The 18168-nt window shown below is 42.7% G+C and overlaps 2 protein-coding genes across 8 annotated transcripts in view; one reads left to right on the forward strand and one right to left on the reverse strand.

Moving 5' to 3' along the window:
* Positions 1–305: 305 nt before the first annotated feature.
* On the reverse strand, positions 306–16994 carry GPN1 (GPN-loop GTPase 1). 4 transcript variants are annotated; one of them, XM_086745826.1, is made up of 14 exons: positions 16662–16994; positions 16475–16568; positions 15361–15400; positions 13378–13444; positions 12606–12643; positions 11990–12068; positions 11794–11888; positions 10245–10290; positions 7952–8098; positions 5540–5622; positions 3106–3145; positions 2288–2378; positions 1698–1805; positions 306–1075 (listed from the first exon to the last, which is right to left on the reverse strand). In XM_086745826.1, the coding sequence occupies exons 1-14, from the start codon at positions 16749–16751 to the stop codon at positions 984–986; spliced, it is 1110 nt and encodes a 369-aa protein (XP_086601952.1). In that variant the 5' UTR covers positions 16752–16994; the 3' UTR covers positions 306–983. The 4 variants fall into 4 exon arrangements, with proteins under 4 accessions (XP_086601952.1, XP_086601951.1, XP_086601950.1 ...); XM_086745825.1 differs by lacking the exon at positions 16475–16568 and having other exon boundaries at positions 16662–16730; XM_086745823.1 differs by lacking the exons at positions 306–1075; positions 1698–1805 and adding an exon at positions 2058–2200 and having other exon boundaries at positions 16662–16873.
* The window catches only part of ZNF512 (zinc finger protein 512), a 31737-nt gene continuing 30514 nt past the window's right edge, over positions 16946–18168 (forward strand). For 2 of the 4 annotated variants that reach the window (XM_086745821.1, XM_086745820.1), the window contains exon 1: positions 16946–17072. In XM_086745821.1, coding sequence (XP_086601947.1) covers positions 17052–17072 — 21 coding nt within the window. In that variant the 5' untranslated portion in view covers positions 16946–17051. The remainder of the gene's footprint in view (positions 17073–18168) is intronic. The other 2 variants (XM_086745822.1, XM_086745818.1) reach the window with 2 other exon arrangements.

The following is an 18168-nucleotide window of genomic DNA, read 5'->3' on the forward strand; positions in this document are numbered from 1 at the left end:
CTTTCAAAATACAGGAACTGCTTTTCCACAAAGCTGCAGAACTTGTGCTAGCAGACCCTGCTGCCAGACTCCCACTGAGAAATCTCTCTAGTGAGGCCACAGCATTGTGCGGAGGGGAAAAAAAGACTCCAGAGTTCAGAATGGTGAACAGCAAGTGAACATCTGTACCTACCAGGAAAATAAGTATTAGCCAATCTCCAAGCCCTTGTCTAGATTCCACGTAAGCACTCATCTATAGAAACGCCTTTGGTTTACGTTACCTACAATAATATGCAGTCAGTACACAGCCATCCGCACATGAAGAGTCAAGCCAGATTCTTTTTATTAATTTCCCTCCTGGGAACTTTATTTACTCAGGATTTTCCTAGGAGGCATCTGTACTGTGTCTATGTAACGTAATTATGATGCATTTGCTGTGCATCCATATGGGAGTGCTGTAAAGCACAGAAAGTCTCACATTAGAACAGTGAAATGAAATCTCCTGCTATTAACCATCACACATTTGCTAGTACATAAAATATATTTAATTAAAACCAAAACATTAAACACTAGATTGATGAAGTTTCATGCAGCAGAGATTTCACTTGTGTCCTAGCTGCAGCAGACACCCATCTGCACAAGGTAAACAGAACACACTTTTGGAGACCAGTAAGTACTCTAGATGCTGCTGCTGTCAAAGCTCAAAATCTAAGCTCTCAACAGGCACATCTAAAGAATCTGGAGCAAAAGAAGGTGCTATCTGGTTCCTTCAGCTTCAGGAAGTCACAGTGGCAGACGGCCAAACGTGCAGTCAGTTGGATACAAGACCTTCCTGCAGTAACTGTATGACCAACAGTTACTGCAGGAAGAAATATAAAAGTGTATCAGAGGAAGCTGTTCGCAGATAGAAGACTTCATGCATGGTTCCATGCAAGTTTCTTTATGCTGTTCCTTTACTTTTAACTCCATTACAAGGGATTCCAGACCCTCTGTTTCTGAAGGTCTCATTCATCCAGGTTGCTTCTTCTCTGGTATTTCATCCGTGTCTCTTGCATAAAGTTTCTGAAGGCTGGTTCTTCATGACTCTCCTCAGTAACTGGGGGAAAAAAAACCACAGCTCAGTACTATTTCAGCACTTGTTCTACTTGTGTTACTGAAGAAAGCTAGACTAAGCCTAGTCAGAGCAACATATAAGGTCCATTTGATCTTCAGTTTCGTTACAAGGCAAAATAAATAAGTGATCCTAAAATCAATGAAACATGGAAAGAATGAAGATGAAGTCTGCAATCTATATAAGAGAAAAATCACACACTGTAAAGACTTAGAAGATTGCTCCAAGACCAGGAGTCACACGAAAAGGGAGGAGAGCCAGGGGCAGAAACTGTAAGGCCAAAAAGATTATGAAACATATTGTGTATTAATCGGGTTCAGAGGTCACTGAATGCTCCAAGCATAACAAGTTGTCTGGTTTATGCATGTTATAGACCTATTAAAAATAATTACTTGAACAGAAAATTACAGTTGAACTTTCACAAAGGTTAGAGAGTGATATCACTGGACTAAGCATTGCAGCTGGGCTTCTGCTACAGATTCAGACACCTATATTTAGGTGACTTAATGTCTGCTTGTTTTCTAGGCTCTCCTTGCAGTCAATGAAATACAGAGGGTATTTCCTGACTAGACAGGCAGCTTTTAGATCAGATCCCTCATTCCCTTACCTTCATGGTCAATGTCATCACTATCACTCTCCCTCTCTTCTTCTTCATCAAGAGTTCCTCGTGTTAGGATCAGCTCAGAGGGACCCATTGCAGAAGCATCATCCGGCCCTTGAAGGGAACAGAAATGGCTATACACAAAACAGCATGCTAACAAGTAAGCAAGCTCCTGCCATGACAATTTCTATTTGCACATAAACACAGCAATTAATACCTACTCTAAAGAGACAGAAAGCTGCTTCTGGATTCCAAAGATACAGGACAGACTGCATCAGCACCACACTCAACATCATAGAAGGCAACAGTTCGACCAATAGCAGAGCTTTCTCATATTTTAATTTGACCATTTCACCTTTTCTGAAGTATTTCATTACTTCTAGTACATCCAGTGCTTTTTCTTCTTCTCATGTCTGTCACTGACACATAGAAGAGCTAAGTCTGACCCATCCCACAGGAACTAAAGCCCCACTCCTCTTTACTAACATTAAGCTGCTTTCACGCTTTTGCTGTGAAGACAGAAAAGCACTATATGACTCTCACGGCAGACTCTTCAGCAAACTTCTGCAGTAAACTTAGCCTTCCTAGTAAGGTACCTGCAAGTGTGTTGCCCTGCACACATACGCTGCCCATGTCCTTCCACAGCTGTTCCAGTTGCTCTCTCTTTTGTTTATTTTGAGCTTGCTCCTGTAGGTACAAAGTTACACCTGGATTCTGAGTACATTTAAAATATCAGTAGAAGAGTAATCTCACCCAATACTAGGAACCTGTCCTCATCCAGAAAGCAGAAGTCAATAAGCAGGACTTACATTATAACTAAGGTTACACAGAACATTTGGATAAATATGGAAAGCAACCTGCAGCACAATGGACTTAAAGAACATTTTCAGCAGCATCAGGAAGCCAAACTCAATGAAGTTGTGCCTGCAGAGAACTGTCCTTTGGACAGCCAGAACTCAAGGTGAGCACAGCTACTGATTGTGGTACTGCAATTCAGTCTTTGTTATTAATTGTCTTAGTCAAAACAGTACACTTCACTGGTGCAGAAAGACACAATGATATTCTCAATAAATCACTTTGGAAAGCTATTTTTTTAAAAGTTTAAGTTTCTATCCTTCTGAATGGAAGATACAAAAATCTTTCCCAATTATGTTCCTCACAATTTGCCCAAAGAAATTATTAGCACTAAAACACTGAGCAACATCTGTTTTAAAAATACATCTTTATTTTTGTGAAGACATGCTCCACCCAATCTAGGAAAAAAAGACAGATCGTGAGCCTCAGGAGAGGAGTTTTTTGACACTGAGTATGATTAGTAAATGAAATGTTAGACCCTCCCAACATAGAGATAATTGTGTCCACAAAGTGACCCCAAGATACACTGCCCAGGTATACAATAGTTAAAAATACTTACCAGTGTTTTTCTCAGGCGCTCATACTCTGGACGATATTCTCTGAAAAGATAAATAGAGCGCATTCAGTCTGAACTAATACAAGATTTATATTAAGCAAGGATCATCCTGGAGGCTTGTTTCTACCCCAAAAAAGTTTTCTCTAGGCTTTCATGTTTGAGACACCTTTCAGAAAGACTTCTTACTTTCAGATTTGGATTCTGAAACCGACAGATGGAAAATAAGCGAACACACTTCATTAAAATAGCAAACCCTTCTCACACCATCTTGTTGGATAAAAAATTAAACCAGCTTGACTGAGGCAGTCATTTCACTGCTACACCTCATCAGCAGACCTATCACTCTCCTGTAATCACAGACATTACTTTCTCTGACAGTACTTGTGCCTCCTAAGACAGTTCACAGAATCACAGAATTATCAAGATTGGAAAAGATCTAAAAGATCATCCAGTCCAACCATCACCAATACTTCTCAGCTAAATCATATCCCTCAACACAACATCCAAACATTTCTTGAACACCCCCATGGTCGGTGACTCCACCACCTCCCTGGGCAGTGCATTCCAGTGCCTGACTACCCTTTCCGAGAAGTAATATTTCCTAATGTCCAGCCTGAATCTCCCCTGGCGCAGCTTGAAACCATTGCCTCTAGTTCTATCACTGTGTACACGAGAGAAAAGGCCGACCCCTAGCTCACTACAACCTCCCTTCAGGAAGTTATAGAGAACTATAAGGTCTCCCCTGAGCCTCCTCTTCTCCAGACTGAACAACCCCAGCTCCCTCAGCCGCTCCTCATAAGGCCTGTGCTCCAGACCCCTCACCAGCTTCGTAGCCCTCCTCTGAACGCGTTCCAGGGCCTCAATGTCTTTCTTGCAGTGAGGGGCCCAAAACTGAACACAGTACTCGAGGTGCGGCCACACCAGTGCCGAGTACAGGGGGACAATTACCTCCCTGTTCCTGCTAGTAACACTGTTTTTGATGCAAGCCAGGATGCCGTTGGCCTTCTTGGCCACCCAGGCACACTGTCGGCTCATGCTCAGCCGAGCATCAATCAGTACCCCCAGGTCCGTTTCCTCCACACAGTCCTCCAGCCACTCCGCCCCAAGCCTATAGCGCTGCCCGGGGTTGTTGTGGCCGAAGTGCAGGACTCAGCATTTGGTCTTGTTGAACCTCATCCCATTGGCTTCAGCCCAGCTCTCCAGCCTGTCCAGATCCCTCTGTAGGGCCTCGCTATCCCCAGGCAGATCCACACTCCCAGCCAATTTGGTGTCATCTGCGAACTTACTGAGGGTGCACTCAATGCCCTCATCCAGATCATCAATAAAGATATTTAAGAGGACAGGCCCCAGCACTGACCCCTGGGGAACACCACTTGTGGCCGGTAGCCAGCTGGATTTAACTCCATTCACCACCACTCTCTGAGCCCGGCCCTCCAGCCAGCTCCTTACCCAGCCAAGAGTGTACCCCATCCAAGCCATGGGCTGCCAGCTTCTGCAGGAGAATACCATGGGAGACAGTGTCAAAGGCTTTGCTGAAGTCTAGGTAGACCACATCAACAGCCTTTCCCTCATCCAGCAGATGGGTCACTTGATCATAAAAGGAGATCAGGTTGGTCAAACAGGACCTGCCCTTCAATGGAATCTCATACAGAAAGACTGCTCACAGACTTCCAAACTACCGTATTACTATGGCACTTTTGAAATATTTCATTAATGAAGCAAGGATAAAGTGAATACCCTCTTCTTAGAATCATGGAATGGTTTAGGTTGTAAGGGACCTCCAAAGATCATCTGGTCTAACCTCCCTTGCCACGGGAAGGGACATCTTTCACTAGATCAGGTTGCTCAAAGCCCTGTCCAACCTGACCTTGAACATTTCCAATAACGGGGCAGCCACAGCTTCTCTGGGTAACCTGTTCCAGTGTTTCACCACCCTCATCATAAAAAACATCTGTCTTATGTCCAGTCTAAACCTACCCTCTTTCAGTTTAAAACCATTTCCCATTTTTTCCCTAATATCTAACCTGAATCTACCTCCCTCTGTTTTAAAACCATGACCACTTGTCCTATCACAACAGGCCCTGCTGAAGAGTCTCTCCCCACCTTTCCTGCAGCCCGCTTTAGGCACTGGGAGGCCGCTCTAAGGTCTCCCTGGAGCCTCCTCTTCTCCAGGCTGAACAGCCCCAGCTCTCCCAGCCTGGCCTCACAGCAGAGCTGCTCCAGCCCTCTGATCATCTTTGTGGCCTCCTCTGGACTCACTCCAACTGGTCCCATCCTCCTTATGTTGGGGGCTCGTGTTAGATGTCCCTGCTCCTTGCAAGGGGGTTGGACTAGATGACCTTTAAAGGTCCTTCCAACCCAAACTATTCTACAATTCTATGAATTAGTAACTTCAGCAAGTATTCACTGAGTCAAGGACCAAAGGTTATCACCTTACCTCTCATATTCATCCACAGCTTTAGAAAGCTGAACAAAAAAATCATCCAGTCCTGTGCCGAGCACAGCAGAAACACCAACCACCTATAAAAGAAAAGCATAGACCAGAAGTGAAGTGTAACTGAACCAAGTTTTTAGGTAACTGATGGATGATCAGAGCTAGAAAGACTAAGCAGTATCTTTAAAAACAAACAAAACAAAAATAAAACACCCCCTCACAAATAAACTCTAAAATAAAAAATAGGGGAATCTAATGATACCCCTTCAATCATCAGTGGCATTAACAGTACGTATTAATACTTCTGCTTCTTTCATTCCTACTTTCAACTCCTTTCTCCACCTGCTGTTAAAGTTTGCTACCTCTGGTTTTTGGTTGGGTTTTTTGTTTGTTTTCTTTCTTTCTTTCTCTCTCTTATGCAATTTAGGAACTTGGGTTTTCATGTCTGTTTTGCAAATTTTACCACCAGAGGTGAGGGGGAAAAAAAGCAACAGTTTAAAAAAAGAAAAAAAAAAAAAAGACAAAAAGAAAACCTGACTCTGCATCCATCCTTGTACCTCCCATCTCAATACCCGACAAAAAACATAGTTAAGAGAAAACAATGCCTAACCTTAATGAACGAAATAAGGTAATTAAAAAAAAAAATTATCAAGTCTTTCTTCTGTTTACTTAGTTACTGTTAATAATCCAAGTTCTCATTCTGAACCTAGTGTTATAAGTGCTTACTATGACTGCTGCAATATCAGGGTACTAGAATTAAAAACAAAATAGACCACAAGAACTGACCAACACTTTGCATTTAGCTGAAGCACATTTTAAAAGGTACCCAATCCAAGCCCCACAACAGCAAGAGATAGAGAATCAGTTACTATGGCAATACATTAAAAATGCAAAACTGCTTTCTAATTTGAACTTGCCTGTCATTACACTTCTGGCCATTTGTTCTGTTTTTATTAAATCAATTATCTAAAAATACCTTTAATTAAGACTATGACTAGCCAGTACTTGGTGACCCTTAAGAATCTTATATCCTCTAATGAAAATTCTCCGTCTTTTTTATAAGCAAGACAGTCTTAACCACTCCCTTTCAAAGATAAGACTTTTTCCAACCCAGCCTTGCATTTTATCAACAGTACAGTAAATATGCAGACAAGCAAGCATTCCAAAGGACTTTAAGCATTGGTTTAGGCAGTGTGCCGATACATATTACTATTTACACTTTCATTGCACTTAAGTACAAGCTGCCTTCTGCTCCATAATCCTCTGCATACGTTCTGCTCTCTAGTCTACTATTCTAACAGATACGCATACAAACAGTTGATTAGTAAATAAGTACTAGAAAGTACTTTAGTCCTGTATATGGCACTACTACAATCCGTCTTGAAATACTGTATATTGTTGCACATAGGGCACTTAAAATATTTTTGTTTTGGCTAAATTTATCATTATCTTTATGAATTAAATAACTTATTTATTCTCGTTGTCTTTCTTGAAATATCCATAAAGCCATTTGCTTGCTTTTTCTTAAGTAAAAGCTGATGAAAAACACAATTAGCTGAATCCTTTTAGCACAGGCTATGGGATCATTAACAACTTCCAACAGTTAGTTTTCAGAGAAACTGAATGGATTTGTCCTCTCAAAACCTGCTAAATGGAAAAAAACCACTTTTTCTTGTGTCAGCAAATACAGAGTATTTTTTAAAATGTTTTTGAGATTCTTTCCCTTCTTCCTACATAGTAAATTGCCCAACTGTACTTCACACTTTCAGAACAAGGAAAATTATCTCAGATGGGAGACACTGCAACACAGAACATTACCTCTTACCAACCTAACTTAGCTTTCTTCTGATGATTAATCACAATTTAGTATTAAATGATTCAGGCTGCCCACTCAGTGTGACAAGCAACTAAAGTTACTGTATGTTCAAACCAGCAAATCCTCAGCCCCAATGCAAGGCTCGTCAACAGATTCCAGTTCAAAAGGGCAGCACAAAGCCCTTTTACAGCAGGACAGAATGGTCGAGGTTGGAAGATACCTCTGGAGATCATCTAGTCCAACCTCTCCCGCTCAAGAAGCAGGATTAACTAGAACAGGTTGCTCAAGATCTTGTCTGAGTGTGTTTTGAGTATCTCCAAGGACGGAGACTCCACAATTTTTCTGGGTCGTCATCTCTTCCAGTGCTCAAGCAGTAAAGTTACAGCAATTCTTTTTTCCTCTTCTGTTTAAACATAGTTTCCTGTATTTCACTTTGTGTCTATAGCCTCTTGTCCTTTCACTGGGCACCACTGAAAAGAGCCTGCCTCTGTCTTCCTTACATGCTCCCATCAGATATTTAAACACATCAATAATCTCCTCCTTGAGCTTTCTTTTCTCTGGGCTTTTATGAGAGGTAGTAAAAAAAGGAAGATTCTTACCTTCAGTGAACTGTAAAATTCATCCAAGACTAAACTCATAGAACGAGTCAGGTTACTGACATAGGATGTCTCTTGATTCAGGGCATCCTGAAAAGTCTCAAAGTCCTGCATCCATTCTACTGCAAAACTGTGATCAATTATGTCAGTCTGGAAGGAGAAGAAAAAATTTTCAGAAGTAATAATGATGAATTCTTAGCCTTAGGATGTTAAATGGACAAATTTTAAACTTATTGTCAAAATGCTGATCTTTTCAAAATACTCAGGCCTGGTCCAAATTTTTCCAAGCTCTGTTTTTATCAAACCAACTACTTGAATATAGGAAGAGAAGGCAAACAACCACCACCCCAGTTTTAAGAAGGCATGTTTAAGGAAACAATTGCAAGTCTAAAGGCTTCTATAGTTTACTGGAAAGGGGCATCCAAAAATTGCATACTGTACAAGAAAGTTTAAGTTTTAAATATTAGATCATATGATTGAGGCCAGAGAAGAACAGTTCTCATTGAAGATCCCATCCTTTCTTGCTTGGCCTGGGGGTCAGTGGGGAGAGGGAGACATTTCTACGCTGGGTAACAGCCTACAGGATCTTTATAAAAAGTGAGCTATGCTCTGACCTGAAGAAGTTATAATCTAAACTCAGTGGAATACGATGGACACAAACTGGTGAGATGGTTCCATGATTTTACACAGATTAGTATGCAAACAGTCTATGAAAGTGTTTTCTAAACATATCTTACCACATACATATCCACTGTTATCACAATATAGATGTCTAAAACTCTGATATATTTCATTTCCCAGCGCCAACAGGAAGGAGGTAAATAGATAAAAAGTATTGTCTACCATTACTCAAGAGATTTGAGACAGAACTGAACCCATCAAGGGTCAAAGCCTGAATATTTACAGTTAGCTTTATTACATTCTATAAATAAAATTTATAAAATTATAAATAAAAAGCAAATACAAATAAATTATAAATAAAATCATAAATAAAATAACCTCTACAAATTACTTTTTTTCCTCTGCAAATCTTAACATTCCTTAAATCTATGTGTTTGTCACTAGACATATATCAGTTCCTTGGGATTCTTTCATTCTTATCAAGAGTCAGTTTTAGAATGTTTGTCAAAAATTCTTCAAGTGTTGTTGGCTTTACTTTTTACTGGAGGCTAAACATCAGATCAATATGAAGCATAAAAGTTAAGAATCCCAAGCCTTGGGCCTACCTTTACTAACATTTACTGATGAAGTTCCATTTCTTTCAGTCTTTCAAAAAATGAATTTTCTTAAAAAAGAATTATTTTCCTACCTCATGCCTTTTTCTACAGAAAAAAAAGCTTAACAGCTTATTCTAAAATTACTGTCTAGAGTCAGAAAGAAAACAGCATACAAAAACTTGCTCAGTAAGCAAGCAGGTATCAAAGACAGGCGTTGTTCGGGTCACTAGGAAGATGTGTGTAGCTGGAGTACATCAGACACTAATCCTACTTGGCTGGTGTGAAGTAAAATTTCACATTCAAAGTACGGGTTTTCTAGAGGAAGCGTATGGTATATATGTGCGTGCACACACGACGCTTGCTATGTTGGGGAGCAATTCCTGGAATACAAAGGAAGCTTGTGGGGGAAAAGAGGAGTACTCACATAAAAAATCTAATAGGATTCTTTTAAGACATGAAATTGTTATGTTTAAAAAGCCAGCTAGCTGTCAAGTTCAAAGGCCACAAGTACCTTACAAAACAGTGGAGGTGTATCCTGAGGCTAGTAAGTATCTGCTTTCTGGCAAATGCTGGCATATTTTTAGTGTCACCAATCAGGATCAAACACCTTTCGTTAAGTTTTGCCTGCTACAATACACGGGACTCCTTCCTCAAAACAGGCAAGTGTTACACAATTCCCACTGCGAGTCATCAGCCCTCTGCTGAGCAGAAATAATTAATGATTAAAACAATCATTCTGAGGAAGCAGGGGACTGTACGAGTGGATTCAGTAAAGAACTTACCCTTGTGTTACAAAATTACATTTCCTTATAGCCTAGGGTTAAGTTGCAAAACATTTTTCAAATTGTTAGTATCATCTCTAACTTGAACGTTTGGGTGTAACTGCCCATCCCTGATTCTCCTGTGTATTTGTATACCAGATTAAAAATCCCTTTTAGATTTGGTTTTCAGCCTGCAGCTCCCTCCCAGCCTCTCTTTTCTAGAAAATCTATTACTGTAGTAAGACAAAGACACTACAGCAAAACAAGCTAAACAGAACAACATTCCACTAGGACATAGAAACCATAGCTTTAACTTACTTTGTTCATGACAACAATGAAAGGTAGCTTTGTCTTGTAGAGGATACTGGGGGAGGAAAAAAAAAAAAACAAAACATTAAAAATTAATTTAAATCTCTCTAGAATAGAAAACAAGTTAAGCGTAAGGCAGATAAGACTTGTGCAAAACCGAATACACTTCTTGATTTCAAAAAGATAATAATTTTCCTCTGCATCAATTAGAATGTAATTTTCACTCAGATCCTGCTTGAAAAAATATGCTCCCCCTAATATGTAAGCACAGGTCTGTAACACATAAAATCTCCTTCTACACACACAGTTGATTTTTATGACTTGTTTCTATAACTCTCAGATCCCAGTTTTTAACTATCTTTGCATTTTCTAATTACTTTTACTCAAACCTTAGGTTCTGAGATATTATTTGTGAACTGAGCAATTAAGTCAAATAACTCAAAACATCTATAAAGCATAACTACCTCAACACATGAGCTTACATATTAATTTCACTGTATATATTCTATCATCTTTTGCTCAATGCTAATGTCAGAAGATGCAGCACGTACTAAGATACATTTTGCACATTCCTATCACAGTGATATAGCTTTTTACCTTGGTAAAAAGATTTATAGGTTTTTTGAAAACCTTTTACCAACATTTACCATGAATTATGACAGCTCCAGATAAGTTGATCTTTACATAGGTATTTAGTCCCTGGTTCAACATGAAAGAAAACAGACAATTCCATGTACAAGGAGCAAGACAATAAATCAAGAACTCCATGCTATGCTGAGTTCCAAAAAATCTTGAAGAAACACTGAAAGGATCAATAATATTAAAAAAATAGAATAAAATATTATGTGTTTCCAAGAAGTAGCTTAAACTAAGCTATCTTTATACACCTTAGATAGATAAATGATTTTACAAGCAAGAGGTAACGTGTTAGATCTGATGTAACTAGTCTTTATCACACAACAGTCTCATCGATTACTTAAAGCTATCAGTGGGAGTTTTGACCCAATTACTTCCAGATGTCCATTGGCACCTAAAATATTTTGCTTATCCAACGGGAAAACCACTAAGACAGAGAATAACCAAAACAGCACATTAAGTGGATACAAGCCATCAGTGTGTGCTTGCAGCTCAGAAAGCAAACTGTATCCTGGGCTGCATCAAAAGAAGCATGGCCAGCAGGTTGAGCAAGGTGATTCTCCCCCTCTACTCTGCTCTTGTGAGACCTCACCTGGAACACTGCCTACAGCTCCAGGGCCCACGGTAAAAGAAAGGCATGGACCTGTTAGAGCGGGTCCAGAGGAGGGCCACGAACACAATCAGAGGACTGGAATGTCTCTCCTATGAAGAAAGGCTGAAAGAGTTGGGGTTGTTCAGCGTGGAGAAGAGAAGGCTTCAGAGACACCTTATTGTGCCCTTTCAGTATTTAAAGGTAGAGGGGGTGGACCAGATGGTCTTTAAAGGTCCCTTCCAACCCAGACTATTCTATGATTCCCCTCCAAGATAAGTATCAGACACACAGCAATCAAAGCAGAAGGACTGCATTTTCAGCTTTTCTTACCTGCAGGCATATAGCATGTTGGACATAAAGGTGATAGGGTTAGTACTGCGAGAGGTGTCCATCACGTAAACAACAACTGAAGGAAAAGAGGAAGCCTGGAAACACAAAGTAAAAGATATTTTAATTAGAAGTACATGCTGTTTGACAGCCACTTCTTTGACACAGCCCCACTGTCAAGTCACATAGAAACACTTACCAAGGCCTCAGTTATGATGGTTCCTGATGCTGACCAGGTGAATACCTCAATTTGCCCTGGTGTGTCAATAATAACATACCTAGTAAGAAGTCACTCCCAACAAACAATAAGGGAAAATTAGTTAAGCACAAGGTCCTGTTCTGACTACATTATCACAAGCACGTAATGGCAAATCACGATTACTCTGATACCTATTAGAAAAGCTTCTCCCAAACAGTGACAAGATTTATGGGTACGCCTGAAAATTTCCTGAATTTTGTAACTAAGAAGCACATATTCCCTTCAGCTTCTATTTAAGTTGAAGGCATCAATTTGACAGACACTTAGTACTGCAAACTTTTCAGAAGAAGAATTAATCATTGGCTATTTGAACAGTGTGTGAGAGGAAATGACAGTGTAATGGAAGACAAGAAAAGCAGAACTGGAATCAGCAGAGATTTATTCAATGTATCCAAAGAAAGTCAAGTTTATCTGTTCTAATTCTATGCCCTTTTTCACAAGAAATTTATACCAAGGCTGAAAAACAACTAGAAAACTTGCATAGAACCTTTTCAGGATTTCACATGGTTTTCCCACACTGATTCCAGAAAAGCAGAACTTGCTAGAATGTACTCACTTGGACGCATTTTGTCTTTTTTCAATAAACTTCATCACCTGATTGAAAAAGGAGGAGCATACTTTGTATTTTGACTCACAACAGGAAACGTTCACAATTTCATAACAAAAATTACGTTAAATTGCACAGCCGCATGTATGTATCAAAAGAAGATCAAAGTCTCTAAGCTTTTCAATGTTTGAAAATGCCCTACTAAGGAAGGGTAGAAAATGCTCAGACACCGCATAGGTCAAAGATGATCTTGTTTTCGTCTCTATTCTAGTACCTGGCTGAAGAAATGGTATAACAAATGCAGTTGTTCCCTACCTTTTTACTAAGAGATTGTGCACTGTCTCAATATCTTGCCCAAGTTCCCACCCCAGTGCTGGTTTAGCATTGTGATTTAAGAGAACAGTCAATTACCAAATAACCCCAAGAAAATTTAACCCATTTCCAGAAATGAGCTTCCCTGCTTCAAAATCAGAGCATTCTTATGAAAGATTTTATAGTGAACACAGTGTAACAGAACAGTTATGTACAAAGACTAAAGAATGCTCTGGACACGTAGCTTCGAAATTTTACTTTTAAAAAAGCTGAAAAAGTGAAATCTCTCAAAGGAAAGCTAATGCCCTTTGCCTGCTTTGTAAAATACATAGTTCTGTACAGAGAACGGCAAAGAAACATTAGGAAGCTAACCAAACGCAGTGCTCTCTGAGACTCCAAATACACAAAAACCCCACAGTCTCTCAGCACAGTATTTGTAGCACAGTATCACATAGGAACAAGCTCGTACCTGATCAAATCTTGTAGCAAAGAGATTGAGAGAGGTCACTATTCCACCATTTGGGCCCAGCCCATATCTAGAAGCTTCATTTAGGAAAGCAGATGATTACACAGGCCTCAGGGGGCTTCGTTTTCAGTTCTGCTAATACTGGCCACGTACAATGCACATTAGATACCTCGCAGCAAAAGACAATACCCCTAATACACAATTAAGTCTTCACAGTGATGCAGTACCATAACAAATATAAAGTGGTCTCCTTCTTGCCCAAATGTGTCTGACTGACAGAAGAAAAAGGGGCTACGGCATAGCTTCACCTTGCCATCACTCATGCATTACCATTCTGGACAAAGACAAAAATATACATATGTCTACACATCAAAGCAATGCTTGTCTTTTCAAAAAGATTTACAACACAGCCAGTAACTCAGAATTTAGCAATGCCCTGAATGCATTTAAGAATTACACTTTAAAAGATAATTAAAAGATTTATTGCGCAAGTAAATTTTAGCAGAATTTAAACGATAATGGGAATGAATGTTGTAAAGATACTCAAAGCATCAGCCTAGAATGAAGATTTCAAATTCTTTTTCAAGCAGACAGATCTGTATACTAATAATGTTCAAAGAAACAGAGAATCTCTTTTTTTCTTTTTAAATTCTGTAAGAACCAGCACTGATTTATTAGTATGTACTGTCTTCTAGGGCCACTACTCTCAATATCCAAACACAAGGCCAGACACTCTCCTTAAGCACTATTTAATGAAATGCTTAAACTCCAACAGTGGCTAACAGACACAGTAAAGCAAATCATGCACCTGCATACCAAACTGAAACTTACATATTTGAATGTTTGCTGGCAACAAATCAAACAACAGCCAAAATCAGGAATCCTATCCCCACCACCTTTATTCTTGTCTAAAATATTAAATTTATGAGTCACACTAGCAAGTCAGATCCAAACACTGTATATTATCTCCATCTGCACAAGCTATTCTCAGGAGACAAAGGACCTCCACAGCCCTCTGGAAGTGCAGTCATTTTAGTGTAATGTCATCAACTACAGTCATCAAACTACTGCGCAGCAAGGGCCCAACTGTCCAACGTCTTTGAAAGTCAGAAAGACAACAGTGCTTTGATTATGGTCAAACATTGCAGAAATAGTTTTGTCCACCTACTACAGGCAAATAGAATTTGGCATATCTGTTTATAACAAATCAAATTAGGCTTGTTAAAACATCGGGAAAAGATTGCCGGCTTCCACAAAGAAAGAAAGAAGCTCTTCGAAAGAACAGAAAAAAAAAGTATGTGGGCAAGTTATTTGTAAAAACATACTATTAGGCAGAATCACTTTTAGCACAGCAGAAAATGACACAAGGAGTATCACAGAGAATCATAGAACAGTTAGAGTTGGAAGGGACCTTCAAAGGTCATCTAGTCCAACCCCCTGCAAGGAGCAGGGACATCCCCAACCAGATCAGGTTGCTCAGAGCCTCATCCAGCCTGGCCTTGAATGTTTCCAGGGATGGGGCTTCCACCACCTCTCTGGGCAACCTGTTCCAGTGTTCTACAACTCACATTATAAAAATTTTTTTCCTAATGTCCAATCTAATTCTACCCCCCTCTATTTTAAAACCATTACCCCTCATCCTGTCACAACAGGCTCTGCTGAAGAGTCTCTCTCCATCTTTCTTGTAGGCCCCCTTGAGGTACTGGAAGATCGCTATCAGGTCTCCCCAGAGCCTCCTCTTCTCCAGGCTGAACAGCCCCAGCTCTCTCAGCCTGGCCTCATAGGAAAGGTCTTGTAGAACATAGGTTTGTAACCTCACATGCAAGAAATATGTAGTCAAAAACTTCCAACACTCATGCAACATTCTGCATTACTGCAGTCCCCAACACCTCTCAGCCCTTTCATTGAAGCATGCAGAAGTGACAGACTATTTTTCACAAAATCTGAGATTTCAAATATAATTATTTAGACAAAAAAAAAGGATACTGTTTCATTACTTCCTTGTACTTCACAGTGTCCCTGATATCTAGAGGACAAAGACATATAAATAGTTTTAGGACATAACTTTTAAGACATGTGCTTTTTTCATCAATTTGTTGAAAGCTCTTCTTTTTCTAGCAAGTCTCCTTTTGTCTCAGTAATAGGTCTAGCACCAACAGGAAAAAATCTCCCAACTAGAATAAATAAAATCTAGCAGATCAGCTATGCTGTCAACATACATATTAAACCCAAAGTAATTCACGTGAAACACCACCAATTTACGTATTTAGCAGTAACCACTTCATTTGAATTTTATTCTCAGCTGATCAACACCAGTTAACAAAGCATAAATATCTACCTGTATTATTAGAGATCCAGCACTGGAACAGATACTGTAATTATTCATCTAACATCAATAAAACAACTTGGGTATCCACTGTGCCTTTCTTATCCTCTTGGAGAGGCAGGCTGACAAACCAGAAAGTTTAAGAGACAGGACCCTCACAGACCTAATGACTGGTAAGCTCTCTGGAATGGCTAAACATAAGGTCTGGTTTACTTTTATTTTCTCTAAAATTCATGTCCTTAAAGCACCTTAAATCAGTTATGTGGTAGCACACATAGCTACCACTGTTCTGGATGTAGGGAACCTGATGGAATTTGCTAATATATTCATCGCTGACAAATTAAAAACCCACAAGAACCCAAACACATCAAATCACACCAGATGATGTAAAAAAACCTGTACAAATGTGATGGAAGAATGCCTTTGGCCCTAAAAACTCACACGTTAAAGACTGGTAAGCGAAAGGAGTTAAACAAAACAAAACAAAACCAAACCCTGAAAAGCCCCTCTTGTGTTAGGACTTGCAATCTCTTAAATAGGAAATAAGCAACCTAGCCAAATACCTCACATATCCTGCCCCCTCCCCACCTCGCTGCCGCGAAACATATGAAAAGCAGTATACCAAAAATGGTTTTATTTATTTATGTCAAAACGTGCTTGCTTTCTCCCAGCTGACTCCACAGACACGCCGCACCTCTGGCCCGGGACCGCCCCCTCCCCCAAAGGGCCCGTCACCCGCCAGGACGGGGGCCCAGCCGGGGCGGCGGGACTCACCGATGTTGGCGGGGAAGGGCAGGTCGTGCACGGCGGGGTCCAGGTTGATCACGTACGGGGGGCAGCGCTGCCCATGCAGGTGGGCCGCCAGTCGCTACGAGGACAGGAGCAGGCGTGAGGCCCCGCCGCCGTGGGGATAGCGCTGAGGGAAACCGGCAGCTCCCGCCGCCCCCCAGCCGCCCCTCACCTGCACGAAGGTGGTTTTCCCGGAGCCAGCCATGCCCAGCACCAGCACGCACACCGGACTCGCCGCCGCCAGCCCGCTCGCCGCTGCCATCTTCCCAGGCCCCACTTGTCCTTCCGGGGCGCGGGGAGGCGGCCCCACACCACCCCGCGGTGACGCGCGCGGGACCCGGCTGTCGCCCTGCCCCCGCCGGCCGGGTGCGCACCGCGGGCTCGCGCGGCCTCCCCAGGCTGGACGGCCGGGTCGGGGCCCGGGGCCAGCTGGCAACGCCCCCGCCCGGCGGGGCCCGGGCCCGGGGCAGGCTGCCGCCGTGAGGAGACGGCCGGAAGCGGCCGGGTGGGCGGAACCTCACGGTGGGGCGCGCGCTGACGTGGCGGCGGCGGCGGCACCACCATGCGGGGCGGCGGCAGCTCGGTGAGTGCCCGGCGACGTCGCCACCGGTGCTGCTGGCTGCTGCCCGGGAGCGCGCGGTCGAGCTGTGGTCCGGGGCGGAGAGGGGCGCGCGGGGCCGGAAGCCGCAAGCCGCCGCGGGATGGGATGGCGGGAGCGGGCCGACGCCACCGGAGCGGCCGCAGTGGGGCTTCTGCTTCGCCCTGGGGGTCTCGCTGGGCCTGGGACTGGGAGAAGAGAAGCCCCGGCCCGACGCTGATCTGCGCGGGCCGTGCGGCCTCGGCTCGATGAGCGGCCTCGGTCTGTTTGCCGCCGCCCGTCGGCTGGGCCCTGTCCCCGAGCGGACGGGCGGCCAGCGGGACCTGCTCCGGGCTGCCTGGAGAGCCGCCAGCGACGGCGGAAGCGCCTGCTTCTTGTTTGAGGGCCTGGCCGCCCACTGCCGCCGGGCCCGTGGAGCAGCGGGGCGGCCCGCGGGAGCGGCGGGCCCCGCTCCGCTCGACTGAGGGCTGGGCCGGGATCCGGAGCGGGGCGCTGCTGGCTCCCGGCGCCGGTGGTGCGTTTTGTCCGAAAGCGCTTCGTTGCAGGAGGCGGTAGTCCATGAAGTAAGCAGGTAGAAACGGAAACGTCGGGCCGGAGCAGGGAGTTCCCCAAAGGGTGCCGAGCCGTCACGCAGGCCTCGGCTCCTGGGGGTTCTCCGTCGGGGCAGGGACAGTCACGGCGGTGCAGAACGCTTGGTGCTTGCACTGATGCCTCTTCTCTACAGAGTCCCATCAGGCTGTGGGACTGACTCACTAGCGGTTACTACCTCGGTCTCCTAACTTCAGTGCCGGTTTTAGTGCTGTGCTCAGACACCATCTTCCCAGATGTGTTGTTGTGGAGCAACCTATCTCCAGCAGCAGGCCATGCTCCAGGTCACAGAAACGCCACACACTCTGTAGGGAGGCAGAAACAGCCCACTCGCAAATGAAATTTCTCCATCTTTTCAGGCTCTAGACTGCTGTCTCTTTTTCTAACCTGTGCAGGGAAGATGGCTTTTTTGTTTTCCATATATCCAGCCCTTGGGTATTCCTGCATAATTTAGGTCTCTTTTTTTTTTTCTAAGTGGAAAGTACATTGCATA

Source organism: Chlamydotis macqueenii, chromosome 3 (assembly GCF_036417535.1).
Source record: "Chlamydotis macqueenii isolate bChlMac1 chromosome 3, bChlMac1.mat, whole genome shotgun sequence".
Lineage (NCBI taxonomy): Eukaryota > Metazoa > Chordata > Aves > Otidiformes > Otididae > Chlamydotis > Chlamydotis macqueenii.